Consider the following 24441-nt stretch of genomic DNA (forward strand, 5'->3'; position numbering starts at 1 on the left):
TTGTATTGATGTACATTATACATATTTTGTGTGTTCTTTTACATAATTAGAGGGTAATGACTGATAATCAATGTTAAGAACTTATAGAAACATTTTAAGAAAAAGTTCAAATAAAAAATTTTTAAAAACCCAAAGTTTTAGGATGGAAAACTTAATTAATATAGTTATAATTTTATATATAATTTTGTGGGTGATTTTTTTTTTTTACTTTTCATGGAAATATTGAAAATCAGCCATTGAGATTTTCTATATATTACAATACATACCGTATGTAAGATAGATGTTCATCTTCTCGTACAAAAGAGAAGAAATATTGTCCCATATAAAGCATTAAAGTAGACGTTTGTTTGTTCAAGATTATTTCTCCTTTGAAGTTTAGGTACATTTATATTAAATAAATGCATTAGAAGAATATTATTAATTACCTTTGGCAAGTGTAGTTAAATGCCATAATTTTAAACTTTGTCCCAAGATAGAAAAATCATTGTGGACATGAGTCTAATATATTATTCATAATTTAGTCTTGGATATTACCAATAACTTTTGTTAAAAATACCATTCCTTAAATATGAAATTTTATCATGAATCATTAAGGTTCTTAATAACTGATAAATTTACTAATTTTTATATTTGTAATTTTTGGATTCTTAATAATTTTCTTTTATTTTTTATCTAAATACATTTGATTGTAACTATTGTTAGATATCTCTAAAAATACAAATATTCTATAGATTTGTATATCTACTAAATTAAATTTTAGTCTTAGTCACTATATCACGGATCTATTAAAAAATAATATTAAAATTATTTATTTATTTGACATTTTTTTTGTCATATTTTCTTCATATCCAAGCTAAAATGGAATTCGATTTGTTACAATTTTAGCAAGTTTTGCATATGCATGTGTTACAAATTCCATGGGTCTTCTAATATTAATGTGATTAACATGATTGTGTTGATTTACAATGATTTGTTTTTTAACAATTTTAATTTAAAAAGTTTCCTTTTGTAGTAAAGGTAGCCGTTAAAGATGTTCTCCTCAGTATAGGATAAAAGTAATTCTCTGCAAATAAAACATAAAATCTTATGTAAGATAGAAGAAATCTTATCTATGGTCTGAGACAGATAGAAGAAATCTTTGTTGGATTTGTTTTCCTTTTGGAAGATTTGATATGATGATATCTGGAAGATGTGCAGCTTGCAAGAATCAAAGAAGAAGATGTCCTTCAGATTGCATTTTCTCTCCATACTTTCCTGCCAATGATCCTCAAAGATTTGCTTCTGTTCACAAAATCTATGGTGGCAGTAATGTTGGGAAAATGCTTCAGGTATATATATTTCATACTATGTTTGTATATAAACAATTACATCAAATTCCAAACATTAACTTAGTCAGATTTAGGACTTCAGTTCAGTTGGCTTGACTAATGTTGAAGTTCTACGTCAATAAAATAAAAATGAGTTTAAAGGTTAATTAAACTTAGAGTCAACTTTTTAAATGTAAAGTTTTGTTTTTTATATAATGTATTTTTTTTAACTTTTAAATATCAAATATGATGAAATTTGATAACTTAGAAGGGTTATAAGTAGTCAGATTTAATTTTTTAAACTAATTTTATAAAGTTAAATTTTAAAAAGTAACGTATTGCTTTTGATACATGTATTTTTTTTTTCTTAAATTCTTTTGATATCATACATGATGAAATTTGGTAATTTAAAAGTGTTATAAGTTTATTATATATCATTATATAAATTAAAATTAAGTTAAATTTAAAGTCTTCTGTTAAAAAGTAATATATTATTTTGAAAATCATATATTGTGTTTTTCTAAAATTCACGTTAGAATTTGATAATTTAAAAGTGTTATATTTCGTATAAATCTCATTTTACACGATTTTTTTAAAAAATTAATTAGAGTTAAATCTTACTTTTTAAAAGTGGTATATTGTTTTTGACTTGTATTGTTTTTTCAAATATGATGGAGTTTGGTAATTTAGAAATGTTATAAGTGTATAAATATGATTTTGTAATATTGAATTAAAAATACTCTATTTTTAAAAAAAATATGAATATTTATTATTTTTCCTAAAACTTCTAAATATAAATATGACAGAATTTAGTAATTTGAAGTTTTATAATTCGAATATTCTAAAATTTTCATATATCAAATATGATGGAATTTGGTAATTTAGAAGTGTTATAAAGAGATGTTAACTCTAATAATATTAATATTTGATATGAATGTGAGTTTGTAGTGAATTAAATTATGTTATAACCTTTGTGTTTTGTGATGTTGCAGCAAATTCCACCATACTTACGTGAACAAACTGCAAATTGTTTATACTTTGAAGCACAATGTAGGATTCAAGACCCAGTTTATGGATGTGTTGGGATTATCTCAAAACTGTATGAGCAAATCCGCAATACAGAAATTGAACTTGCTCAAATTCAAACTCAGATTACATGTCGCAAGCTTCAACTCCTGCACCCAAATAATGCAGAAACAAACTTCAACTTGTTGCCAACAGTTCAAGCTCAATCCAGTTTTCAAATACCAGCAGAAAGCACCAACCCTCCACAGTTTCCTTGGTTTAATTAAAAGGATAATGATATTTTACGACATTTTTTATAACATTTTAACATCATCTACGTATTATTCTGTGATTGATCCAAAATTACTTCACAGTCAATAATAATAATAATCATAAATACTAATATGAATCAATCACAGAATAACACGTAAATGATGTTAAAATGCTGTTAAAAAAATGTTATCAAAGTATCATTATCCTTAATTAAAACTCATGTTTTTCAATTCATACAAATAATTGTATTATTTTTCCTTTCATTTCGTTCTTCAAAGAATGTCCTAAGGGCAGTGATTTGTTATTGTACTCAACTTTTCAGAATAATTCTTATATAAGTACTAAACCTTTTCATTTTAAAATTAATTATTTAATTTTGTTGAGAAGGAAAAGATAGCTAGCGTTACTACAAAAAATCATGTTATATGTTACGTAAAATAATGTGTCACGTTAAAATTTACGACACCTAAAAATTTAAAAGGATGAAAAATAAAAAGAATTTAAAGAAATAAAAAGTAAGAGAAATACTAAACAGTGAAAACTGAATAGCATATAATAAAATTATATTAATTATAATATTCTATCGTTTAAATCGCATTAGTTGAATATATAACTATAATTTGTTTATAATCTATTCTAAAATAAATAATACTATTACAATAAAGAAATTAGATTATTAATACATAGTTATTCAAAAGTTTTACTTTTAAAATAATATAGAACATTTACCCAAGTTAAAACGACCTCGAGGATAAATCAAGTTTATTTTTAAAACACATCCATTTAATCTTTAAGACATGACCCATCAAAACTCAAAAGAATCAAATATGATTGGGTGCAATTCATAATCCCCTTATATCAATTGTCTTAATGGAAGACCCACCAAGCTTTCAAATCATATCATTCAAAATGTTACGATTTTAAATTAAAAATGTCATACTTTTATTAAGTTATGATGATTATAAGTAAACCTAATAATTAATATCGAAGTCAGCGTTTACAAATTCAATAATTACTGAAAAATAAATTTTACTGATTATATCAATTTTCATCAAATAGACCACAAAATCATAATCAACTTAATAAGTACACGATTACACGATGTCTTAGTCGTTACATAAGAGACTTCAATTTGATGCATTGCAGGGAAAGAATAAACAAGAGGAATTGTAAACCTCTCTAAAGAAAATAAAAACACATTATAAAAAGTTATTAAAAGAATTTGGAATTGAACATAAGTGGTGTTCAAATTAACAAGATGAAGCAGTGAGCACATAGAAATGGGTGGTTAGGTCCACAATCTCAATTTCATGAAGCCAAAATGCAGCAAAAAGTGTTTTTACTTATCAGCATGCAGGAAAAAATGTAAAGATGGTAAGGTGTTTTTGATTGAGAAATTGACTTTTATTGATGATATACACTACAACACTCAGACATCATCCATTATCAACATTTAAAATACCATGATTGTGGCTATCGAATGAATTTCATATGGACAGAGCTGGGAGGTTAGAACCACAGAATTTTGATTTGGTGAAGCAAGAATATGAAAAAGTGCATAGTCACAGAAAAGTTTTTATGATGAAGAAGAATATAATCTGATTTAGTGGAGTAAAAATGCAGAAAACGTGCAAAGACATGGACAAGTGAAGTTAATGAAGAATATAATCTGCTTTCATAGAGTACAAGAATTTGAGTTGATGAAACGGTTTTGAGTTTCATCATGTGTTTTAATCTCCACCTTAGACTAATCTTAATATACAACATGAGAGGATCCCGATCCATTTTATAACTAGTTGGTTTCANATATAGAATGTTTTAAAATGTAGTATCAACTATTGCATTTTGATACTTAAAAAACTCATCTTAAATTTTATAGTAAATTTGTCATAATCATATCACAATATAAAAAGTTAAATTGGTAAAGTTTACCGGTCGCTGTAAACTTATGTACTTGATCCTCCAAAACAAATAGCCTAATAGTCAAATATGAAACTCTAGGTACTTTTAAATTGAGAAGTTTTGAAGTTTTGAGTTCATTACTTGAGATCACTGTATCGGTNCGTTTGCAAAATAAATGACCTCAGAGGATTAAACACCTGTAGCTGGTTTCTTTCCACTAATGAACAAGCCCATCGTTTTGAACCACANCATCAGATTTCGATGTTCCTTCACATATAGCCACGCTTGAAGAAATTTAAAGAGAGACTCGTTCACTCCTCGTTCCTCAATGTAAGTGTGAAGCGCATCTCTCATCTTATCATCTAGATCCCTGTCAATTTACAGAAATACAGTCAAAACTCAAAAAATCCATAGCATTTCCAGTTTCCACGCTTGAAAACATGAGAATTGCGAAAAGAAAATTAGCAGGTACTCTTGAACAACACAGTGTTCATATGTTCCAACAATGTAAGAACTTTCTGTTCNCCAAAATTCAAAATACAANCANGCAGTTTCTTCTCCTCAACCCAGCCTATCTTTTTCTCGCTGGGAAGAAAAATCAAAATGAATCACATAACACCGACATTGACATGGACCTTAATTAAAACCTCACATCGAGCTTCAAAACGAATGAAGGAACTCACATGGTAGAAATATTTTCAACAGTAGTTAAGACTCTAAAAAACAAGCCAATACGGCACAATTCTGTTACGTGCCAGGCTTCCAGCAATAGAGGAAGGGTGCTGCTGAGTGGGGAGTCTATTCTCCTTCAACTCCTTTCCTCAAATACAATATTCCTTACACATTCAAAAAACAAAATTAAGAACTTCAACCTATTTATTTAACTTAACTCCAAAAGTTTATTCATAGGAGGACTCCTCAAGTATATATACTACTTTAGTCATGTCATTCATCAATACAAGTTCTCCAAAACATCATTCAACCAGAACACCAGATATAGTGAGAAATTTACAAGACTGGATATGTGCTAGGTAATTTGATATAACAAATTGACCTAATAAGCCCCATTAAAAGTCTAATTCCACCCTCAAATTTGAATGTTTGACATGACTCAATCTCAAAAGCTAACTCTCTCCTTAAATCATACCATCATATAAAACTAGCAATTGTGGGTTTTACTTCTATACATACTCTAGAGGTTGCAATGACAATAACTTCCAATCTCCAAACCTACAAAAACGTAAAACCCAAACAAAAAAATGGAGAGAGGAGTACTGACGCGAAAACAGGGCCAGAGTATTGCGAAGGGATGAGGACGTAGCCAGAGTCTTCGAGCTTAGGCCTCATGGAAACAGAGTGAATCCCCAGAGCATCCTCGTACAAACCGCAGAGAAAAATCAAAGATTCCTTCTGCGAGGGTTTGAAGACGTCGACATGGATGAAGAGCTGGTCCGTGGCAGAATCCTCGTCCTCGGGCGCCGACAGCCGCATCACGTAGACGGTCACCTCTTCCTCGCCGTAGTTGCGCTTCAGAACCGGACCATGTGAGTCCAGAGCCCCCTTCACGATGGTGAACGGGGACGGAGGACTCACTTTCTACAAGGCACGTGCCACTGTCACGTGAGCCAAGGTCTAAAGCTAGAGTAAAACCCTAACAGACAAAGAGAGTGAGAGAAGCGCGCTTACGGGGGGCATGTTCATTTTGGCGACTTCTTGATAGTGATCCTTCAGAGAGCGGAGAAGCATCGAGTTCACGGCGGGGGAGATACCGCCACCTTCCGACGAGAACGGCCGCCGGAGAGCACCCACGGCGCCCACTACCGCTCGCTTCCACATTTCTCTGTTTACCTTTACTTTGCTTCTATTCCGTGTGATTGTGTTGTGGCAACTCGACCCAACTCAGTATTCACTTCAAAACTAATCACAATATTATATTGTTATTTAACATTTCCTTGTTACATACATTTACAGTTTAATTTTTGTAATCTTAGAAATAATGTACTAATTGTTCGGAACTAAATACTATATTCAATATTTTAATGATAAATAAATAAAAACTAAAAATGATATGTACCATTGATCTTGTAAAATTATAAATTATAAATACAAAGAAATGTCTTTTAAAATGAACAATTTTGTTTGCGAAAATGAGATTTGATATTCACAATCAAGATACTCTTTGATATTATAAACATAAATAGAAAAATCGACAATCTTTGAAATCTAACATGAGCAGTATGTCAAAATTGAAAAATTAATTAATTTGTAAAGAAAAAAGTTCATATAATATAATTACACAATATTAATTTTCAAAAACAATATAGTTCTCCCTCTTATGCATACAAAAAAGTAAGCGTATAATTGAAAGAGAAAAATGTTATCTTAAAAGTTTAAAAATAAAAAACAAAAATAAACAATCTTTTATTAAAAAAAAAGCCAACTCTACTTGTTATTGCCTACTGCAAAAGTATCTTGTGAACAAATATTCTTTAAGAATGCATTTAATAAAAACGTCCAATTTTTTATCATAAAAATGTCTTTAGGATCTTTGAACAAATGTAACGATTGGTCATCTTAGATAGAAGTAACCAAGCGGTTAGGAACGGACAGTCCAGAAAGAGTTAAGGTAGAGCCAGTTTAATTAAGCTAATTACGTGATTAAGGTTATTGGATTGAGATTGGACCCTGATTAGGGTTACCCTAATACTGAACCCATAACCAACACTATAAATAGAAGTTAAAGGTACCAGGTAAGTAGGAACTCTGATAACCGATCAGATCTTTAAACTGACTTAAACATTGGAGTGTCTTTAACAGATACCCTTCCGAGGGATATTGAACAACACGGACGGACAATTAGAAAACAATAGAAGGAGCGAACGGTCATAAAAAGAAAAATTGTGGAAAGTTTGTATAGCTTGACCTCACACCGAAATACTTACCATTTAATATTATACGAGTAGTTGACAATATTTACACAATTAAGTTAATAGCTATGCATTTTTTATCAATATTATTTAACAACATTGATTGGACAAAAATAGTTTTCTGGTAAATTTCTTAAACATTAACCAATTTATGAATACCCTTCTCAGAAATTGAACTCCGTGTTTAACATGATTTTTTAAGTCCCGATAGTGGTACCAGTTGAAACTTCTATCATTCTAACATCTTACTAAATTTAACACTTTTGAATCAAGAGCTTCTTCCAAAGCAATGAAATTTGAAAACTAGTTTTACATTTCCACAATAAGCATGCAATCATACTTCTATAAAATGTGGAAGTGCAACTTGTCAATTTTTCACTTGATGAGAACCTCAAACAAATCATACTTCTGTAAAATGTGGAAGTGCAACTTGTCAATTTTTCACTTGATGAGAACCTCAAACAAGGCACAAAAATGAAAGCTCCGATCATTCAGAATTGTAATAGGAGATATCATAAGATTCAAAATCTGTCTGACCAAAGCTTCTTACTATACACACACAAGTTATTATTAGTACATCTTGGGGCAGCTGAAAAATGCATGTGATGTAAGAATTCTATAAGCTTCGACCGTGAAGAGACTTGCTTGCTTGTGAGGCTAAGACCATTGCCTTGGCTCTCGTGCTCATCAGCATCAATTCCCGCACCGCACGACGCTGATGTTGCCGAGCATTTTTAGCTCTCTTTGGAGCTAATCGGTTGTCCCTTTCCTCAAATGCAAGTCTGAATTTTTCAGCTACTGATAATTCAGTGGAGCCTGAAGAAGATTGAGTGATGGGTTTCAAAGCAAACCTATGATGCACTGTCCATGTTCTGGGATCAATATCCTTGACAACTTCGTTGTCCAATATGATATTTTGCAATGCTTCCCTCGGAACCTCAGTTCCCATGAACCCAAAGGGTGATGATGACTTGGGATTTACAACAACACGTGGGCACTCACTAGAAAAGTCCTCCAAAGAAATTTTATCAATGTTTGGCTGCATATAAAATAAAACAATTCACTCCTTAAAGAAATCTCAGGCAAGAAATATACTAGCAACTTTGATACATTATAATAATCCAGGCAAAATTTGAAGGTCATACCCATACTAGCCACCTGAGTGAGTGTGCACCACTAGCAATTTCTTTCGTATCCAGCTCCTCCCAAGAATCCTCCTCCACATAATCATCAAATCTTGGTTTAAATATACCCAAGCACCTCCGTGCAGTGTTGTCACTCCTTGGACACCCTCTGCATTATTAATCATGATTCATTGCCTCTTACGTGTTTTGTAATGATGCAATCATATGCTCATCACATTCTTGTATTCAGTTTGATTATAGCTTATGATTACATGAAAACCATTATGTAATAAGTACCATGATGAGGGAAAGAAAAAACACCCTAAACGATTTTAAAGGTACGTGTTTTTTTTTTTTACCTTGTTAAATTAATTTACTTTCTAGAATAAAAGAATGAATACAACTTGAATAACTTTCCCTATACCTACAAATCCCAAGGTTCAAATAACATTTCCTTCATGACATTAGACCAATCTTTAAAGCATTATTTTGTCGTTATAAAATATTAAGTTAAGATGCTTTGCTCATCTTTATAAGCGAACTCAGTCTACAGATTCTAACTACAAAAGTCAATCAAAGAATGACTTAAATGACTCATCCACCGAAACAAATTTTTCAGAATGACTTAAACGAGAAACGAAATACTTAAAACAACATTGAAGAAATTTCCTTAACAAAGAAATAAAACTTAAAATGGACAGCAGTAGATATGTACCCGCATCTCAGTGTCTCCAACGAATGGCAGTGCTTCACAAGCTCAGATATACCACTAGCAGTAATTTTGGTGCATCGGCTGCAAATAGTCTCAATATATCAAGTGGTTCTGAAAGAGAGAGAAGTATAATATAAAAAAACACTACGAAAACTCAAATAGTTTTGTTAGCATGATAGATATCAACAATGAGATATTTTAATTTCAAGGCAAGTTGTTGATGGACCAAAATAAAGGCAAGTGAAATTAATGATCATCACACCCAGTAGAGTAAAACCATGAAATACAATTAAAATTACAACGAAAGAGGAAGGTCTAAGCAGAAAAGTCAATCAGTAGTGATCACCAGCTTCTAATCAACTCATGATATAGATCAAACAGCAAAATACTTTCTCAAAAAGGTGCCTGTCAGCTGGTCCATTGCAGGGGACATATAACATGCTCTTGGAGCATCAAATAAGTTTAAGAGTTAAGACTAGAAGCTACAGCATATTGCATGAAAGTCTCATACATGAAACAGCTAAATGTTACGAAAATTCATGTTTTTTTCGAGCTCGTGTGTTTTAAGACATCAAGGCAAAAGAAATTGTTTTATTGTTTTTGAAATGGTTATAATTCTATACCTTATATCCAGAGCTTTAATGAATCTACATACTTCAGCTGCTTTTATCAAGCCAGAATCAGAGACATCTGAGCCAGAGACATCAAGGATTTCCCAGGAAGTATCAGCCAATGCAATCAGGACATCATCATTCAGCAATTTTCTTCTTCTAGCAATAGCTGCTATCACTATCTGTCATTAAGTGTAACTAAATCATTTATTTGTATGTGTGTATAGTGCCCACGATCCATGATGAAAGATTTTTTTTTATGTTCTTTTTATGTGGAATACACAACATAATCAAAGGTTTTTATCATGGGATAAACAAAAAGTGTTTAGGACAGTGAGAAGAACAAAAGTTTCAACTAAAGAAGAATACTCCTGTTCAAGAAAGGATAATCTCTCTACCAAATAAACGGGCAATCCTGAAGAAACCTTTGTTTGCAACACATTTGTATTGAGCACACCATAACTTTACACATGTATGAGCATTACAATGAAAATGACATATTTAAAGATTTGAAGAAAAAGAATCATTTTCCAGTAACCTACCTTTATATCAGCTGGCAAGTTGACAGCAATCTCACTCAAATCTACAATAATATCCTCCAGATGCCTTCCAATAACTCCCACGCAAAGGCTGACTAAACTCGAAGGCTTTGTCTTCTTAGATAGAAATCCTGCACAAAAAATTACTCAAAAACTTTGCCAATTCCTTTTCTGTGGCATATGCTTATGCAAAAAAAGAATTGATGCATGCCACCAAGGTTTAAACTAAATCCTCATTTAAAAAAACCTAAACCTCTCCCAACTAACACCCACCTAGTGTCTCTTTCAATGAAAACATATTTTAATCATTCTAGTCAGATGTAAACCTTAAACTGAGCTTCCATACTTCGGCATAATCAGGTCATAACAAACGCAGAGTCAAAGATCAAAACCTAATTAATCAATATGCAGTACCCACAAAATCTGGTAATACCGTCAAAAACAGATATCAATCGCAATAAAGCCCAAATGAGTAATGGCTTGAACTTTCCACTTAAAATTAACACAGAAACAAAGAACCACGGTCTTTGAAATTCAACTGATCCCCAAAACAGAGTAAGTTCGATGATCATGGGGCTCTGAAAGGTGAAAGCTTTAACAAAACCTAAACATAAACATAATAACCCATCTCTAAAAGCGAACAGCAGAAGCTACGTTTCATAGAAAAACATATTGAAGTTTCGAAATTTACCGGGAAATTGAGGGTGGGCAATGGAAGACTTGGATTTGACGTTGGATGGGGGATTCAAATCAAGGTTTTCCAAAGAGGTCGCTAATGCTTTGGCACCTTTACCTTTATCCATCCAAAATCAAAATGAAAAAAACTATGCAACGCAAACGTGCGCAACACCCTCGATTCCTAAGAACCAAATCCGATGATGTTATCAACTCCTAATCACTTTCTCTCTACATTGTGTTCTGAAATAAACGTAGCCGACTTAACTTAGGATCCTCTTTTGAAAAAAATATTATTATCCATATTAATTCAATTTAAGAAATTTGATATATTGATTTTAATATATTGTTATCTATTATTTTAATAATTAGTAGTACATATGATAAATATCATTCCATGTAATTAATAAGTATTAAAGTTATGTTATAATAAAAAATTAGAGAAATAAGTTTCTGTCTCCGCTTTTCCAAATTCAATTTTAGTTTTTTATATGTGGTTTATGTTTGTTTTTCTAGTTTGAAAATACTTTCTATATTTGAACTTAAAGTGTATTTTATTTTACTGATTATAACCGACCTTAAATGTTCACTATAGTTATTTAACAACTAATAAGTTTTTTCTTTTAAAATTAAAGATGAAAATAAGTAACAAAATTGAAGAAAAAATTTTAATGAGATAAAAAATATCCTCTACTTTATTTTAAACACATATTTTTAGATTTATAATAAAATATAATATAGGTTTATATTTATCATTATTATTTGAGAAAAAAATGTTAAACTCTTATTTACCAATGGAAACAACAAATAAAAAAATTAAACGAGATACGTAACTAATATAAATAAATATATATGCTTGAAATTTTGTGTAAATTAAAATATATGTTGTCCTTGTGGGAAATACAACTTGATTGAAATATTAAATTGGTTGTATAATATACTTACATAAATAATCACTAAAATTATTAGTCAATTTCTATCACCGTGAATTATATTAAGTAATTTGTGTTTTTAATGTCATTACAATGTTTGAAGTACTAATGTAATGAATAAAATTAACTAAGAACCAAAGGTACAAATCAAATTTTATTATTTAATTATTTGTGAATCCATTTAAAACATCTTTCATCAAATATTTTCCTAACATAATTTTATACTAATGTGTAGCAATCTCATTAAAAAAAGTCTAAAAATATTTCTTCGTAATTGACTCATCACTTACGAAATTCTTACACAGTCAGCTATATAAATAAGAAAAAGTTAATATATTATAATTTATTTTTAACAAATTAATATATTTAAATAGTTTTAATAAAATTAATTTACAGAGACCAGTCTCTGAGTCTCTATTTAGTATTTCATACTAAAAAAATCTAAACTTTTAGTAGATAAATATAAATCTTTGAAAGGATGGTAAATTACAAATATAAAAAATATATGAATAACTTACTTATTCATAATGAAGAAAAGATAATACATTCAATCTTGCAAATGTAATGTATGATCATTTAAAAAAAACCTTAAAGATAAAGAATGTTACTCATAATTAAATTATGATTAGATTAATATTAATTAAAAATTTATCTCAAGATATAAATAAATCTTAATATATAAATAAATGTTTTAGGTAAAAAATTAAGTGGTTTTAATTTACTAAATTATTAGTTCTTAATTGTTAATATTAAATCGACTTTAACATCGAATTATATTTTATAGATTATCTTTAAAAGGTGTAGACAATCAATTCCACCGTGTACTTAAACATTCGAACAACGTCAAAACCTTAAACAACTAACTGCAACTTAATCAATTGATTAAGACTCGTTCCCGAACACATACAATAACAACCATGAACTTAACTTATTAAGGAAAGATACTCACTAAAAAAAATCTAAGAACAGGTCCCACTTTTACAGGATGTTTGTAATTATCTGAGCAATTATTTATCCACTTCTTCAATTATTTCTTATGAGTTGCAGTATCAATTGCTTTTCATGTTTTCATCAATTTTTCCATCAACATCTACTTTAACACATGTATGTTACTATAAGTTTAGATTTGACCGATAAGAGACAACGACGAAATGGAGGAAGAAGAAGATGAAGTGGGGAACATGTCAAAAAGCATCTTAAGGACTTTTGGTTCAAAGATTTTCGATCTCAGGAGTACTTGGTCTCAACAACCGTTGAACAAAGTTAAAACGCAATTAAGATGATCATAACGACTATTGTTAAACTATTAAGATTTGTATTATTGATTATTAAGAAGAAAATTAATTGGTCAAATTCTTATAAATTCTATAAATATGAGTTAATGTTGAGGTAAACTCACTTTTCACTTACTATTGAATTATAAGAGACCTACAGAAAATAATTCTGACTTAAGCTTCATAATGTAAAGACATTCGACTAAAAACATTCGACGGTGACAAAAACTCTTCGAATAAATATCTCGTCCCATTTCGACATGAACAAGTAAGAATAAATGTATTCATGTGTATGATTTTGAAAACCAAAAATAAATTCTTGAAATATATATACTAAATTCATGACATACATATATACAAGAGTGGAAGTGTTTTTATGATTAAATTATCAGCAATACAATCACAAATTATCTAGAGGTAAGGGTATGATTGAGAATAACTGCGAAGTTTTCTCTCATTTAATTTATATGTTTAAAATTTATTGAAATTGTTATAGTATTTTATTCAAACATTTTTGTAAAGTTTCAAATTTCAAAAACAAATTGAAAATCATATTCAATTTCTCTGCGAAATCTCCCTCTCAGCCTTGTGTCCTACCCACGACTCTCTTATGTTCCTTTCACTTTCTTCTCGTTTTATATATTACAATTTCATTTTATTATTCTTCATCTGTAAAATTAATTTTACTTGGAAATAAGGTCGCAAGAAAACAATTACATTTAATCATACAAAAAAATTCTATCTTTGACGATTTTTTTAATAGATTTTTCACTTATTTTTTATTTCAGTTAGTCTTTATATTTTAAAAATTAGATATTTTTATTAGTTCCATACTAACTGTTAAAGAGGATCTTACATATCACTTTATGAATTTTTTTTTGAATATTATAAATATTTTTTAATTTTCTTTTAAGGATTACACATCATGATATTTTGTAACGTGACAATGACAAAATAAAAATTTAGATACTTCAAGACTAATACAAGAATAGTTGACCTTAATCCTATCAATGCCACATCAAACTATCATTCTCATACACAATGTGTAATATTTTTAAAATTAAAAAAAAATAAACACAAAGTAACACATAACATTTTCTTGAACAGTGTTAATACAAAATTAAAGATAATAATTTAATTATTCAAATTTTTGAAAAATAAAAATTTAATTAAAACAAAATTAAGGACAATAACTTAATTATTCAAATTTTTGAAAAATAAAAATTCAATTAAAACAAAAAATAAATAAAAGACCTGTTTAAAAAAATCATCAGAAATACGAAATTTTTATATGATTAGACCAAATAGTTAATAATTGGCACATATATCTAGGAACTAGATTTATTACGATAAATATTATTTGTCTAACATTCGTTAATACTAAATTAACCGAGTTGAGATATTTATTTTTGTAGTAATCAATATTAAATTACATTTAAAAATGATATTTTTAAAAATCTTTTTAAGGATGATATGTAAGTTTAAACTCATATATTAGATTAGAATAATGATATTTAGATAATATTTTTTTTGACAACATTTGAATATTGATTATGTGTCAATAAAAAATTACTCCACAATCAATAATAATAATCATAAACATTATTGTGGAGTAATTTTTGATTAATCACATGTTAACACATAATCAATATTCAAATGTTGTCAAAATGATATCTAAATTTAGAATAATCTAATAGTCGTGTGATTGCTACCTTCCAGTGAACCTACCGCGCATTTGTCGTAACTCTAATAAAACAAGTTATGTGTCCACTCTATCCACCGTGGAAAAGCGTGCCTGTTTTTGTTTATGTGTTCAACATTTTAATAAATATATTTTATTTTTACTTTTTTTTGGTGTTAAACATTTTAATGAATATATTATTGGTGGCTTGACTTCTAAATTTACTAATATTAGATGAAATTGCGTGGATATAATTATATAGTTATTTTTTTATCGAAAGATTACAGAGGTACTTTTAATTAAGGTTACGTGTGATGATGGGAGTTTCAAAGGGTCCAGAGTTTTTTTTTTCTATTATCTATTAAAAATATATTAATATTGATATACTAAAATTATTTTTAATATAATTAAAAACAGGAAAAACAGTATTGATTGATGTATTTTCATACGAATTCGTATTTCGTTCTTGTTGGATTGTCTGCCATTTAAAGGCACTAATTTTGAATTAGTAAGAGTTGAATATGTGACAATAATTACATTTGAAACTCGCGAAACACGTTAAAAATACGTTAAATATCTAGGACTTAGAATGACACTTAAACCCTCGATAATTGGTGTGTATGATTCGCTACGGACAAAATCTGGGCCCTTCAATCCAATGTTGTTCCCTTTTACGATAACGCACTCAACCAACTTCACGTGTATGGCTGTGACTATAATTTCTAATTTCGATTTAGGATGTGACGCCTGTTCTTAATTTTATCCAATTTTCACTTTAATTTCTTATCTTATTATATGTCATCAAACACAACATTAATGGTTAATACTCCAAAATATTTTATCAATTTTTTTTTACTAAAACTTTTGAACTAAAATATATATTTTTTTAAAGAAATTTTTTTTTTCAACAACTTTTTTTTAATAATTTTTTAATAATAGATACGTGATAATTTGTGATTCGTCCATTTCAAATATTTTTTTAGAATAAATTCAAACATGCCAATAAAATAGTCACAAGTATAATGTTGTCTGTAATTATTAAAATATCATTAGTTTTTTCAATTAGTCTTGTAATTATTAAAATATCATTAGTTTTTTTAATTAGTCTTATGAATGAAATTGAGGAATGCAATGGAAGCGAGTGCGTAACAGTTGAATAGTCGATTTCATCCATAAATACGCACTCTCATATCCACTTGTACATGTCACACAGCCACACACATAACTATTCTTCTTCGTTTTACCATGTCTGGAACCATCTTCCTCAACGCCAACGCCACCTTCAGGGTTCGCTTCCGAGCCCAGGCCCGTTCCACCTTACCCGTAAAGCCCACGCCCCTCACACTACCCACTCCCTACCCTCACTGGGCTTCCTTGCAGGCCGACATCGAAGCCCACCTAAAACAAGCCATTCCCATCAAAGAGCCGCTCGAGGTTTTCGAGCCCATGCACCGCCTCGTCTTCGACTCCCCCCGGACCACCGTCCCCGCTTTATGCCTTGCAGCCTGCGAGCTCGTGGGCGGGCAGCGCCGCCAGGCCATGGACGCTGCGGCGGCCCTGTTACTAAACCTGGCTAATGCGCACGTGCACGAGGAGCTTGGTTTGAGGGAGGGGTCCAACATAGCGCTGCTGACCGGGGATGGGATTGTTCCGCTTGGGTTTGAGTTGTTGGCGAGCGGCGACGGGCCGGGCCGTGGAAGCCCGGAACGGGTGATGCGTGTGATAATCGAGATATCACGTGCGGTGGGTTCGGAAGGGCTGATAGATTCGCAGCACATGAAGAAAACGTTGGAGGGGGGAAACATGAAGCGCGTGGTGGAGAAAGGGGAGGGTGGGTTGCATGCATGCGGCGCCGCCTGTGGTGCGGTGGTCGGAGGTGGGAGTGAGGAGGAGATTGAGAGGCTGAGAAGGTTTGGGTTTCATGTGGGCATGATGAGGGGAATGGCGCAGAGGGGTTTCCACAACCATGATGTTGAAGAACACAGAAATCTCGCACTCAATGAGTTGCAGTTTTTCAAGGACACAGATCTTCGAATGATCTCCACTTTTCTTAATTTCTACTAGCTATGGAACATCATCTGATAACACCAACAATGTTCGTGTTCTCATCATCACTTTTTTAGTTTAGTTTATATCTATATTTACTTCAATACCAAGCTTCTGTCTGAAACAAACTTTAAATAGAATTAAATTAGTAGAATATTTTAGCCCTTTAAAATACTAGTTCATTCATTAGTTTTGAGAAAAGGAATGATACAAAATAGGTATAGTCTATTTACAATCACAGGACTTAATTTGTTTTATTTTTAGTATAATATGAAAAAATAAATCCAGTTTTAGCTAGTTGTCTTAGTTAATTAAGTAAGTATTTGACTTTTTTACGAGCTTATTAGTAAACTCTTTTATTATGCCATTAACTTTCTATTAATACGTACTCAGTCAATAATATTATAGTTTTGGAAAAAGTTGCTTTAATCACTTTTTTTATAATGCTTGGATGGTAACTTATGATTAATTCGTTTTAAATATTTTATTTTTTAAATAAATTTAAAAAGATAAATAAAATGATGATACAGTTATAAAAAAGTGTTGTTAAAATATTAAAATACTATGAATTTAGACTACAATGAATTCGGATAATTATAAAATTAATTATATGTTAATATTAATATCCTCTTTTTATAAAATTAATTACAAAGACAAATTTTCGTGTGATTAATATATTGTAATTATTAATTGTATGTTTATATGATGTTTTTTTTTTATATGATTGAGCTGTGTGAATAAGAATTGTGAATGAAATTGGAGTTAGGGTTATAAATTCGTTTCCTTCAATCGCAAATAATATTGTTTGAATCATTGAATTGAAATTGGAAATTTGTGCTGATTGTTGGATTGAACTTGTAAACAAGAATATACTAGTTGAACCAAGTGAGGTTAGTAAACAAAAATATACTTGTAGACAAAATTAAAATAAAAAAGTTCATTGACTTGTTAAAAGGATTATGATTTTTTTTTTATTATAAACTTATTTCAATAAGTATAATAATATTTTTATTTTATTTTTAAGATTTAGTTGCTTGGAGGAATAACGGAAACATTCGTAAGCAAGTTTGGAATATCAAGGAAAACCTCTTCCGTGAAAAAGTTATTTCAAACAAGAGTAATAATATTATGACACACTTTTACACTTATTTGACACGGAATATAAGGATAAAATAGTCTAAAAAATATAAAATTTTATAATTTTTCAAAAAAAGAAGAGAATAAAAAATAAGTAAAAATAGTATCAAATAAATATAAAAAATTTAGGTGTGTCAAAAAATATTTTTCTTCAAACAATTCAAAATAAGCTGAAAGTGATTTAACGGGGGATAAATTTCAATAAATGTTAAGTAATTCACTCTTTATTTTAAAAGTAAATTAAATGAGATAAGAATGTAAGTTTAGTATATATTTAATTTCAAGATAAATGTGATGATGGCATATAGCTCTCCTAGCAAACGGGCTAGAAAAAAAGCCCACTTATCAAACTGCAATAAACGAAGTTCAATTCTTTACCGATGGATTTTTATATTAATTTTGGTGTTGTTTTTATATTAAACTTTTAAAATATACAGATGAATTTTTATGTTTTAAAATATATTAAAAAAATTAATTTGAAGGTTTAGTAAAAATACAACAAAAAACACAACGTGCATTTCATTTAAATTTAGATTTTCTGTTGAATTTTTGGTAATATCCTTGTACATCATTCTTGTTTCAGATCCCCTCTCTCAACTTGCATAACTTTCAATATTTGGAGAGATCTGCTTAGCATAATTTTTTGTTTTTGAAAAATTTTAGACATTTCATTTTTTCTTAATTTTAAAATTTTATTTTAAGGATGGATAGACAATATATCGTATGCTTATTCATTTGTCTAATGCTGTTAAAATAGAGATATATACATATTATCAGTATCTTTGGACTAGAAGTTTGGCTCCACATTAGTAGACCAAGGACAATTTACAAGCTAATCTTGAAGGCTTATGGAGAAAAAGGGAACTCCTTTGTCTTTGAAAGTGATTCCATCTTATGCAAAGCCAATTTTCCTAAGCCCTTTTACACCTTTCTAAATTTCTTTGTGGTTGAGGAATAAGGGTAGTAGGAAAAAAATGATTCCACCAGCATAGTTGGAAAGTCTTGTCCTTTAGTGAAAAATGGTAGGGATACGATTCAGGATTTTGTATAGATACACACTACTCATCTAGCAAAGTAGGCTTGGTGCCCTTTTTAGAGAACCAAATCCATTATTGATGTAGGTCCAAGAAGGTTTTGCATACTATTCTTCAAGGTAAGGTATTATTACCCATACATGGATGAATATTAAAGGGTTAAATATGTTTATGATTGCTTAAATATTAATTTCATAAGTTTTTCTCATATCAACGTCTTAAAAAGTTAATGTCAATCGTTATTTGTGACGTAAAAAACAATTGATATTATTAGATTTGTTAGAAGTTTCGTGTCGATTAAAAATAAGGTCAGTTTAAAGTATACAAATAAGTATAAATCTATATGATAGTTTTGTAAGATTGAATTAAGCTTAAAGTTTACTCTTTAATAAGATTCAGATAACTGTATCTATAGTTTGGATCCAAAAAATAGTTGATAAGTTAATGTTACTTAAAAACATGTCATGTGAAGTGAGAAGGTGAATGTGATCCTCTTCATAGGGCACCCGAGAGGGAATGTGGAGGGTTATTTGGAAAGAAAATGTCCTATATAAGATTAGACATTTTCTGTGGAAGGTCTGCCATCATGCTATTTTTGTCATAGGAAACATTTTCATTAAGAAGCTGGTTTTCCCATGTGGAGCAAGAGACAAATGCCAGGTTACCATAGTCTATTACTCTAACTCTGCACCTAACATTTTGGTTGGGAAAATGGGACACAATCAAATGCAATGCTCCCTTACCATCTATAAGGATTAACCAAGCAATCTCTGTAATACTAAATTTTTTGGTATATTTGGAAAGCAACAAAACAATACTGTTAATCCAACCATTGATCATTGACAGTTTTAAAAGCTCTTTTAATTTTAATACCAGAACTGATTTCTCAAGAGGTTGCATAACAGAAGAATGCTTTACAATGTTCTATATTTTTGTTTCTATCACTCAATGAATTTCATATATTGTGTCTTACAACAAGAAGATAAGTTGAAAACACTCACTTGCCAGTATTTGACAGTCTGCTGTTCCTAAATTAAATATGGAATGTGTCATGCACGAAGCTAACACTTGATACCTTGACTGTGCTATAACAGCATCACCAAGAGTTACCTAGATGATACTATAACGCCACTATGATATTGCACAGTAGATAATTTAATTCTCTCTTCGTGTGTTTCTAACTTAAAACATAAAGGGTCTTAATCAGTTTTGCATTTAGTAATTCTTTTTAGCATGGAATCAAGGTGATGAAAGTCGAAATTCGAAACAGGCAACAGAGGTAAGAAAATGATTGGGGAGAATATAAAAGTGGTTTAAAATTGAAACAAGCTACAAAATGCATACTCTATAGTAGCTTGTATTAAATTAATGTTATGGTGATCAAAGGTGAAAACTGATAGGGACTACTACATACTGGGTGTTTCTGTTTTCTCTTCTTTTCCCATATTGTCACACGTCATTACATACTATACATTGATCTACTCTATAATTATTAGATGACTCGAAGTTGGTGAATGTCTCTGTCAATTTCCAATGACACACTGATTTAATAATTTAGATCCCTTCTTTCAGAGTTCTGGTAATAAAAGTCACGTTATTTTACAGATTTGTAAATGCTTGTCACTTCTTAACTGAACAAACAAACAAGTACTTGAGTTCATACCACATTTATTTCAAATTCTAAACTCATTCAGCTTTAGACCAATGAATAGTTTATATAAATTCGAAACTATTTAGTGAAACTATATCAGTAATATTAGTTTATCAGTGCAAAGTTTAACAGTGCTGATATATGTTACATCTTCTTGGAAGCTATATCAGTAATATTAGTTTTTCAATATTTCAATGGACTTTGATTTGCCTTAATGCAATAGCATTCAGATGGGGGAAATAGTATTGAAAAAAAAAACCATTCACTCATCAATGATTAAGAGAGCAATAATTTTATACACTTTCTGGTTTCTCACAACTCCTCCTTTTTCTTTGTTTCTATCTTTTTCACTCATCACATCAAATTTCTTATTTTATCTTCCATCTCTTCTTATCTCTCTCCTCATCCAATGGAGGATACACCTCACAGAATCTTTATTCATTATAGAGTAATAGAGGAGGAGGGAAGTAGGCCTAGGCTGGGAGAGGTGGACTTGTGCACAGGGAAGACAAAGATAAAGAAAACAAAAAAAGAGTCACAGAAAATCACAATCAATGAAGAATAGAAAAACACTTTTATCCTTCAAAATGATGAATGGCATTAAAATTATGATTCACAATCACCTTTGTGTTTTTATGGATGCTCAAAAACACAAAGATCCCATCAATTTGGTACAACAGGAAATTCAAATCAGTTATGTTTGCCACAGCATATTTGATTCACAGTTTTCATGGCTAAAAAATGCTCTTATACCCCAAGCAGCATGAACCAATATCTCCATTGCTAAGTAACCACCAACTACAAACTCAAACTCACTATACATCCAAAATCTGAAAGAACTAATACTAGTACATTGCCACTGAAGAAGACCCTTTATAGTGATTCAAGGAAACCAGTTTTTGAGAGAACAGCATTCCTCACTTTGCTAAGATCCCTACCTTTGAGGGTTCTCCCAGCACCTTCTAGAACAGAAAATGAGGATATCTGACTCCTTGCAAGCCTTCTGGCAATAAACTCATGTGGAGGAAGCTTTGAATCAGGCTCATCATTTTCCTCTCCATCCTCGTCACTATCCCCACCATAGTTAACAGCACCATCATCTTCACCATCATAATCAGCATCAAACCTTGAAGTACTATTCTTGGGGGGGTTACTCGTATAAATTTTTGACCAGTCAGGAATTTTGACAGGTGCTGATTGCTGAAGAACCTTGGCTTCATTGGAGGAATTACCACTGCTACTGTTACTGTTACTGCTATTGCTAGATCTTGGCACCATTCTGGCTGCACTAGGCCTACCAGGAACAGGAATAGCAGAGGACTGATCCTTCTCTTTGAACTTGCGAACCCCAGAAGAACCATAATCACTTCTGTTCTTGATAACATCCCAAATTTCTTCTTCATCGAAATCTCCATCTCTCAACGAATTCCATATCCCACTGTGCTTCCTGCCTGGACTATATTTATCTCCCATTATCAATCAACCACTTCCTGCATAACAAAAATCTGAAGAAACTTATTTCAAATGATTGAACAAGAATTTTCATTTCAGTAATTTAAGCATAAAACAGAAGAGAAAAATTGGAAGCTGTAGGGAGAAATCAAGAAGCAAAAGTGTAGGAATAAAAAAATCACAGGAGGTGATTATACAGTGAGATATGTGATATTTTACTGAGGAAAAATTAGAACAACCTTATTCTGTTGTCCAGAAATCAGGAAATAATTCAACTTTATGAAGATTCTAAATGGGGTTCCTGGAATATGCCAAGTAAAAAAAAAAAAAAAAAAGTTGAGTTGATAAAAGTGGAGTGAAGTTGAATTGTGATAGCATGAGAAGTTGAATTTGACATATATGTGATGGTGAATGAAAATCCAAAAGGTTTGGGTTACCTGAATATGAATTTGCAGAGTTAAAGTGTAATGAAAGCAGCACACAGAGAAAGTGAAGAACACTGCAGCACCAAAATCTGAAGAGGAAAGAATAAGACAGTGTTGTCCACAAAATGATGGCTGTCCAGTATTTAACTCTACAACCTCACCATTAACTCTTTTATTTATTTTTATTTTAAATTCTATTAATGTAAAATATATATATTAAAATTAATGATTAATTTCTACTTTTATATTTTTTTGTCTATTAAAAAGGAGTGAAAACCTGAAGCTTTATTGAATATTTAAGTAAATTTATTCTAGCTGAGCACGTATTTTTTTAATCTCTAACTGTGTGATTATTTTTAACCTTTTATTTTATTTTTTTGCCGAATCTTTCTCTAGATTTTCCTGATAAGTAATATATGGGGGAATCTCTAAAATGTAGAATTTCGTAATAATTCATGATTAATTGTTATATAGAAACAAATTAAATTCATAAGCATATTATATTAATTAATATTAAATGTAATTCATTATTATAATAAGATTAAATTTTGTATAAATTAATTATTATGTTTTTTCCAAAAATAATGAAGTTTCTAATTAATAATAGAGTAAAACAATGAAATTTCATACTGATAAATAGAGAAAATAACAGAAATACTTTGATTTTTTTTAATCACAAATTTTATTGTTCAAAATTCCGTCTTTGAGATAAAAACTTACTTTTTATGATATTTGCAATTAGAGTTTAATACTTATGTAAAAGCTTGTTCATGTGTGTAAAAACTAATTCATGTTAATAATAAAGTTATTATCATTTTTTACAAGATAAAATAGAGAAAAAATTAAGATTATAAAATGAGTTTATTATTGAAATAAAAAGTGTCAATGGAAGTTTGAAATATGCAAGAAGTATTTAAAAAACTCAAGAAGGTGTTTTATATATATATATATATATATATATATATATATATATATAAGTATTGTAACTAATGTCTTGTAGTGTTGAAGTTCCATATTAAATAAAGATCTTTATGCTAATTAAATGAAATAATAAATAAAGTAAATTCACTCCACATCAATATTTAATGTTGTGTATTAATTAACATTAATGAATAATGATTAAGACGGTACTAACGCACATTACATTTATTAATTATAACATATTTCCCAGATATATGAACTTGCATATATCAACAAATATATTTAAAAAATTAATATTATAATTAGTAATTATTATAAAGTCCACACCCAATAATATTATTCTTCGTTATTGTATTGAACAAATCAAATCAAAATTTTATCATTAACTACATCCCTATAAGAAAGTTGATAATTTATTTTATTGATTTTTGCATGAAAAATATTACCTGCAAAACATTTATTTATATTCTTTTATTTTTCTTAAGTGTGCTTTCAAAATTTAACAAGGTCCTAAATTTTCATTGTATGAAAATTGTTTGAATGCACAAAATCCAAATCAATCAATATATTCACTTAATGAACACTAATTTAGTAAAATTTGAAAAACAAACTATACTACTTTGCTAAAAGAATCAATATTTTAATAATTTTTATTACATTAACAAGTACGATTTTTTTTCTTCTCCATTATACCTGTGCGTGACATTTCATTATAAGCCATCAATAATGAATCATTAAGAATTATAGATATTTAATCGAAAATTAACTCAATTTTAGGTAACTGACGTGCGGGATAAATATGATTAGATAACG

The 24441-nt window shown here is 29.9% G+C and overlaps 5 protein-coding genes across 8 annotated transcripts; 2 read left to right on the forward strand and 3 right to left on the reverse strand.

Moving 5' to 3' along the window:
- Positions 1–1162: 1162 nt before the first annotated feature.
- Positions 1163–2662, forward strand: LOC106763230 (LOB domain-containing protein 24-like). The gene is made up of 2 exons (XM_014647438.2): positions 1163–1328; positions 2300–2662. The coding sequence occupies exons 1-2, from the start codon at positions 1173–1175 to the stop codon at positions 2597–2599; spliced, it is 456 nt and encodes a 151-aa protein (XP_014502924.2). The 5' UTR covers positions 1163–1172; the 3' UTR covers positions 2600–2662.
- Positions 2663–4428: 1766 nt separating this feature from the next.
- LOC106764171 (mitochondrial acidic protein MAM33) lies at positions 4429–6390 on the reverse strand. Its single transcript, XM_014648405.2, has 3 exons — positions 6174–6390; positions 5767–6083; positions 4429–4857 (listed from the first exon to the last, which is right to left on the reverse strand). The coding sequence occupies exons 1-3, from the start codon at positions 6321–6323 to the stop codon at positions 4677–4679; spliced, it is 648 nt and encodes a 215-aa protein (XP_014503891.1). The 5' UTR covers positions 6324–6390; the 3' UTR covers positions 4429–4676.
- Positions 6391–7832: 1442 nt separating this feature from the next.
- On the reverse strand, positions 7833–11319 carry LOC106763927 (protein AMN1 homolog). Its single transcript, XM_014648104.2, has 6 exons — positions 11092–11319; positions 10404–10531; positions 9874–10043; positions 9254–9331; positions 8560–8707; positions 7833–8453 (listed from the first exon to the last, which is right to left on the reverse strand). Exons 1-6 carry the CDS (start codon positions 11201–11203, stop codon positions 8031–8033), a joined length of 1059 nt encoding a protein of 352 aa, XP_014503590.1. The 5' UTR covers positions 11204–11319; the 3' UTR covers positions 7833–8030.
- Positions 11320–16153: 4834 nt separating this feature from the next.
- LOC106764268 (heterodimeric geranylgeranyl pyrophosphate synthase small subunit, chloroplastic) lies at positions 16154–17217 on the forward strand. Its single transcript, XM_014648532.2, has one exon. The coding sequence runs from the start codon at positions 16208–16210 to the stop codon at positions 17024–17026; it is 819 nt and encodes a 272-aa protein (XP_014504018.1). The 5' UTR covers positions 16154–16207; the 3' UTR covers positions 17027–17217.
- A 4170-nt stretch (positions 17218–21387) lies between these two features.
- On the reverse strand, positions 21388–22832 carry LOC106764242. 4 transcript variants are annotated; one of them, XM_014648498.2, is made up of 3 exons: positions 22720–22829; positions 22522–22583; positions 21388–22320 (listed from the first exon to the last, which is right to left on the reverse strand). In XM_014648498.2, the coding sequence occupies exon 3, from the start codon at positions 22301–22303 to the stop codon at positions 21704–21706; it is 600 nt and encodes a 199-aa protein (XP_014503984.1). In that variant the 5' UTR covers positions 22304–22320; positions 22522–22583; positions 22720–22829; the 3' UTR covers positions 21388–21703. The 4 variants fall into 4 exon arrangements, with proteins under 4 accessions (XP_014503984.1, XP_014503983.1, XP_014503982.1 ...); XM_014648497.2 differs by having other exon boundaries at positions 21388–22335; XM_014648496.2 differs by lacking the exon at positions 22522–22583 and having other exon boundaries at positions 21388–22335; positions 22720–22832.
- Positions 22833–24441: the final 1609 nt, after the last annotated feature.

Source organism: Vigna radiata, chromosome 6 (genome assembly GCF_000741045.1).
Source record: "Vigna radiata var. radiata cultivar VC1973A chromosome 6, Vradiata_ver6, whole genome shotgun sequence".
Classification (NCBI taxonomy): domain Eukaryota; kingdom Viridiplantae; phylum Streptophyta; class Magnoliopsida; order Fabales; family Fabaceae; genus Vigna; species Vigna radiata.

Excerpts from the sequence above, each read along its gene's own strand:
- LOC106763230 (XM_014647438.2), top strand. The coding sequence starts at position 1,173 with ATGATGATATCTGGAAGATGTGCAGCTTGCAAGAATCAAAGAAGAAGA. Across the intron at positions 1,329-2,299 it reads ATGTTGGGAAAATGCTTCAG|CAAATTCCACCATACTTACG; the intron begins GTATATATATTT and ends GTGATGTTGCAG.
- LOC106763927 (XM_014648104.2), bottom strand. The coding sequence starts at position 11,203 with ATGGATAAAGGTAAAGGTGCCAAAGCATTAGCGACCTCTTTGGAAAAC. Across the intron at positions 9,332-9,873 it reads ATTAAAGCTCTGGATATAAG|CCGATGCACCAAAATTACTG; the intron begins GTATAGAATTAT and ends GACTATTTGCAG. Across the intron at positions 8,708-9,253 it reads TTGGAGACACTGAGATGCGG|AGGGTGTCCAAGGAGTGACA; the intron begins GTACATATCTAC and ends TTAATAATGCAG.
- LOC106764268 (XM_014648532.2), top strand. The coding sequence starts at position 16,208 with ATGTCTGGAACCATCTTCCTCAACGCCAACGCCACCTTCAGGGTTCGC.
- LOC106764242 (XM_014648496.2), bottom strand. The coding sequence starts at position 22,303 with ATGGGAGATAAATATAGTCCAGGCAGGAAGCACAGTGGGATATGGAAT.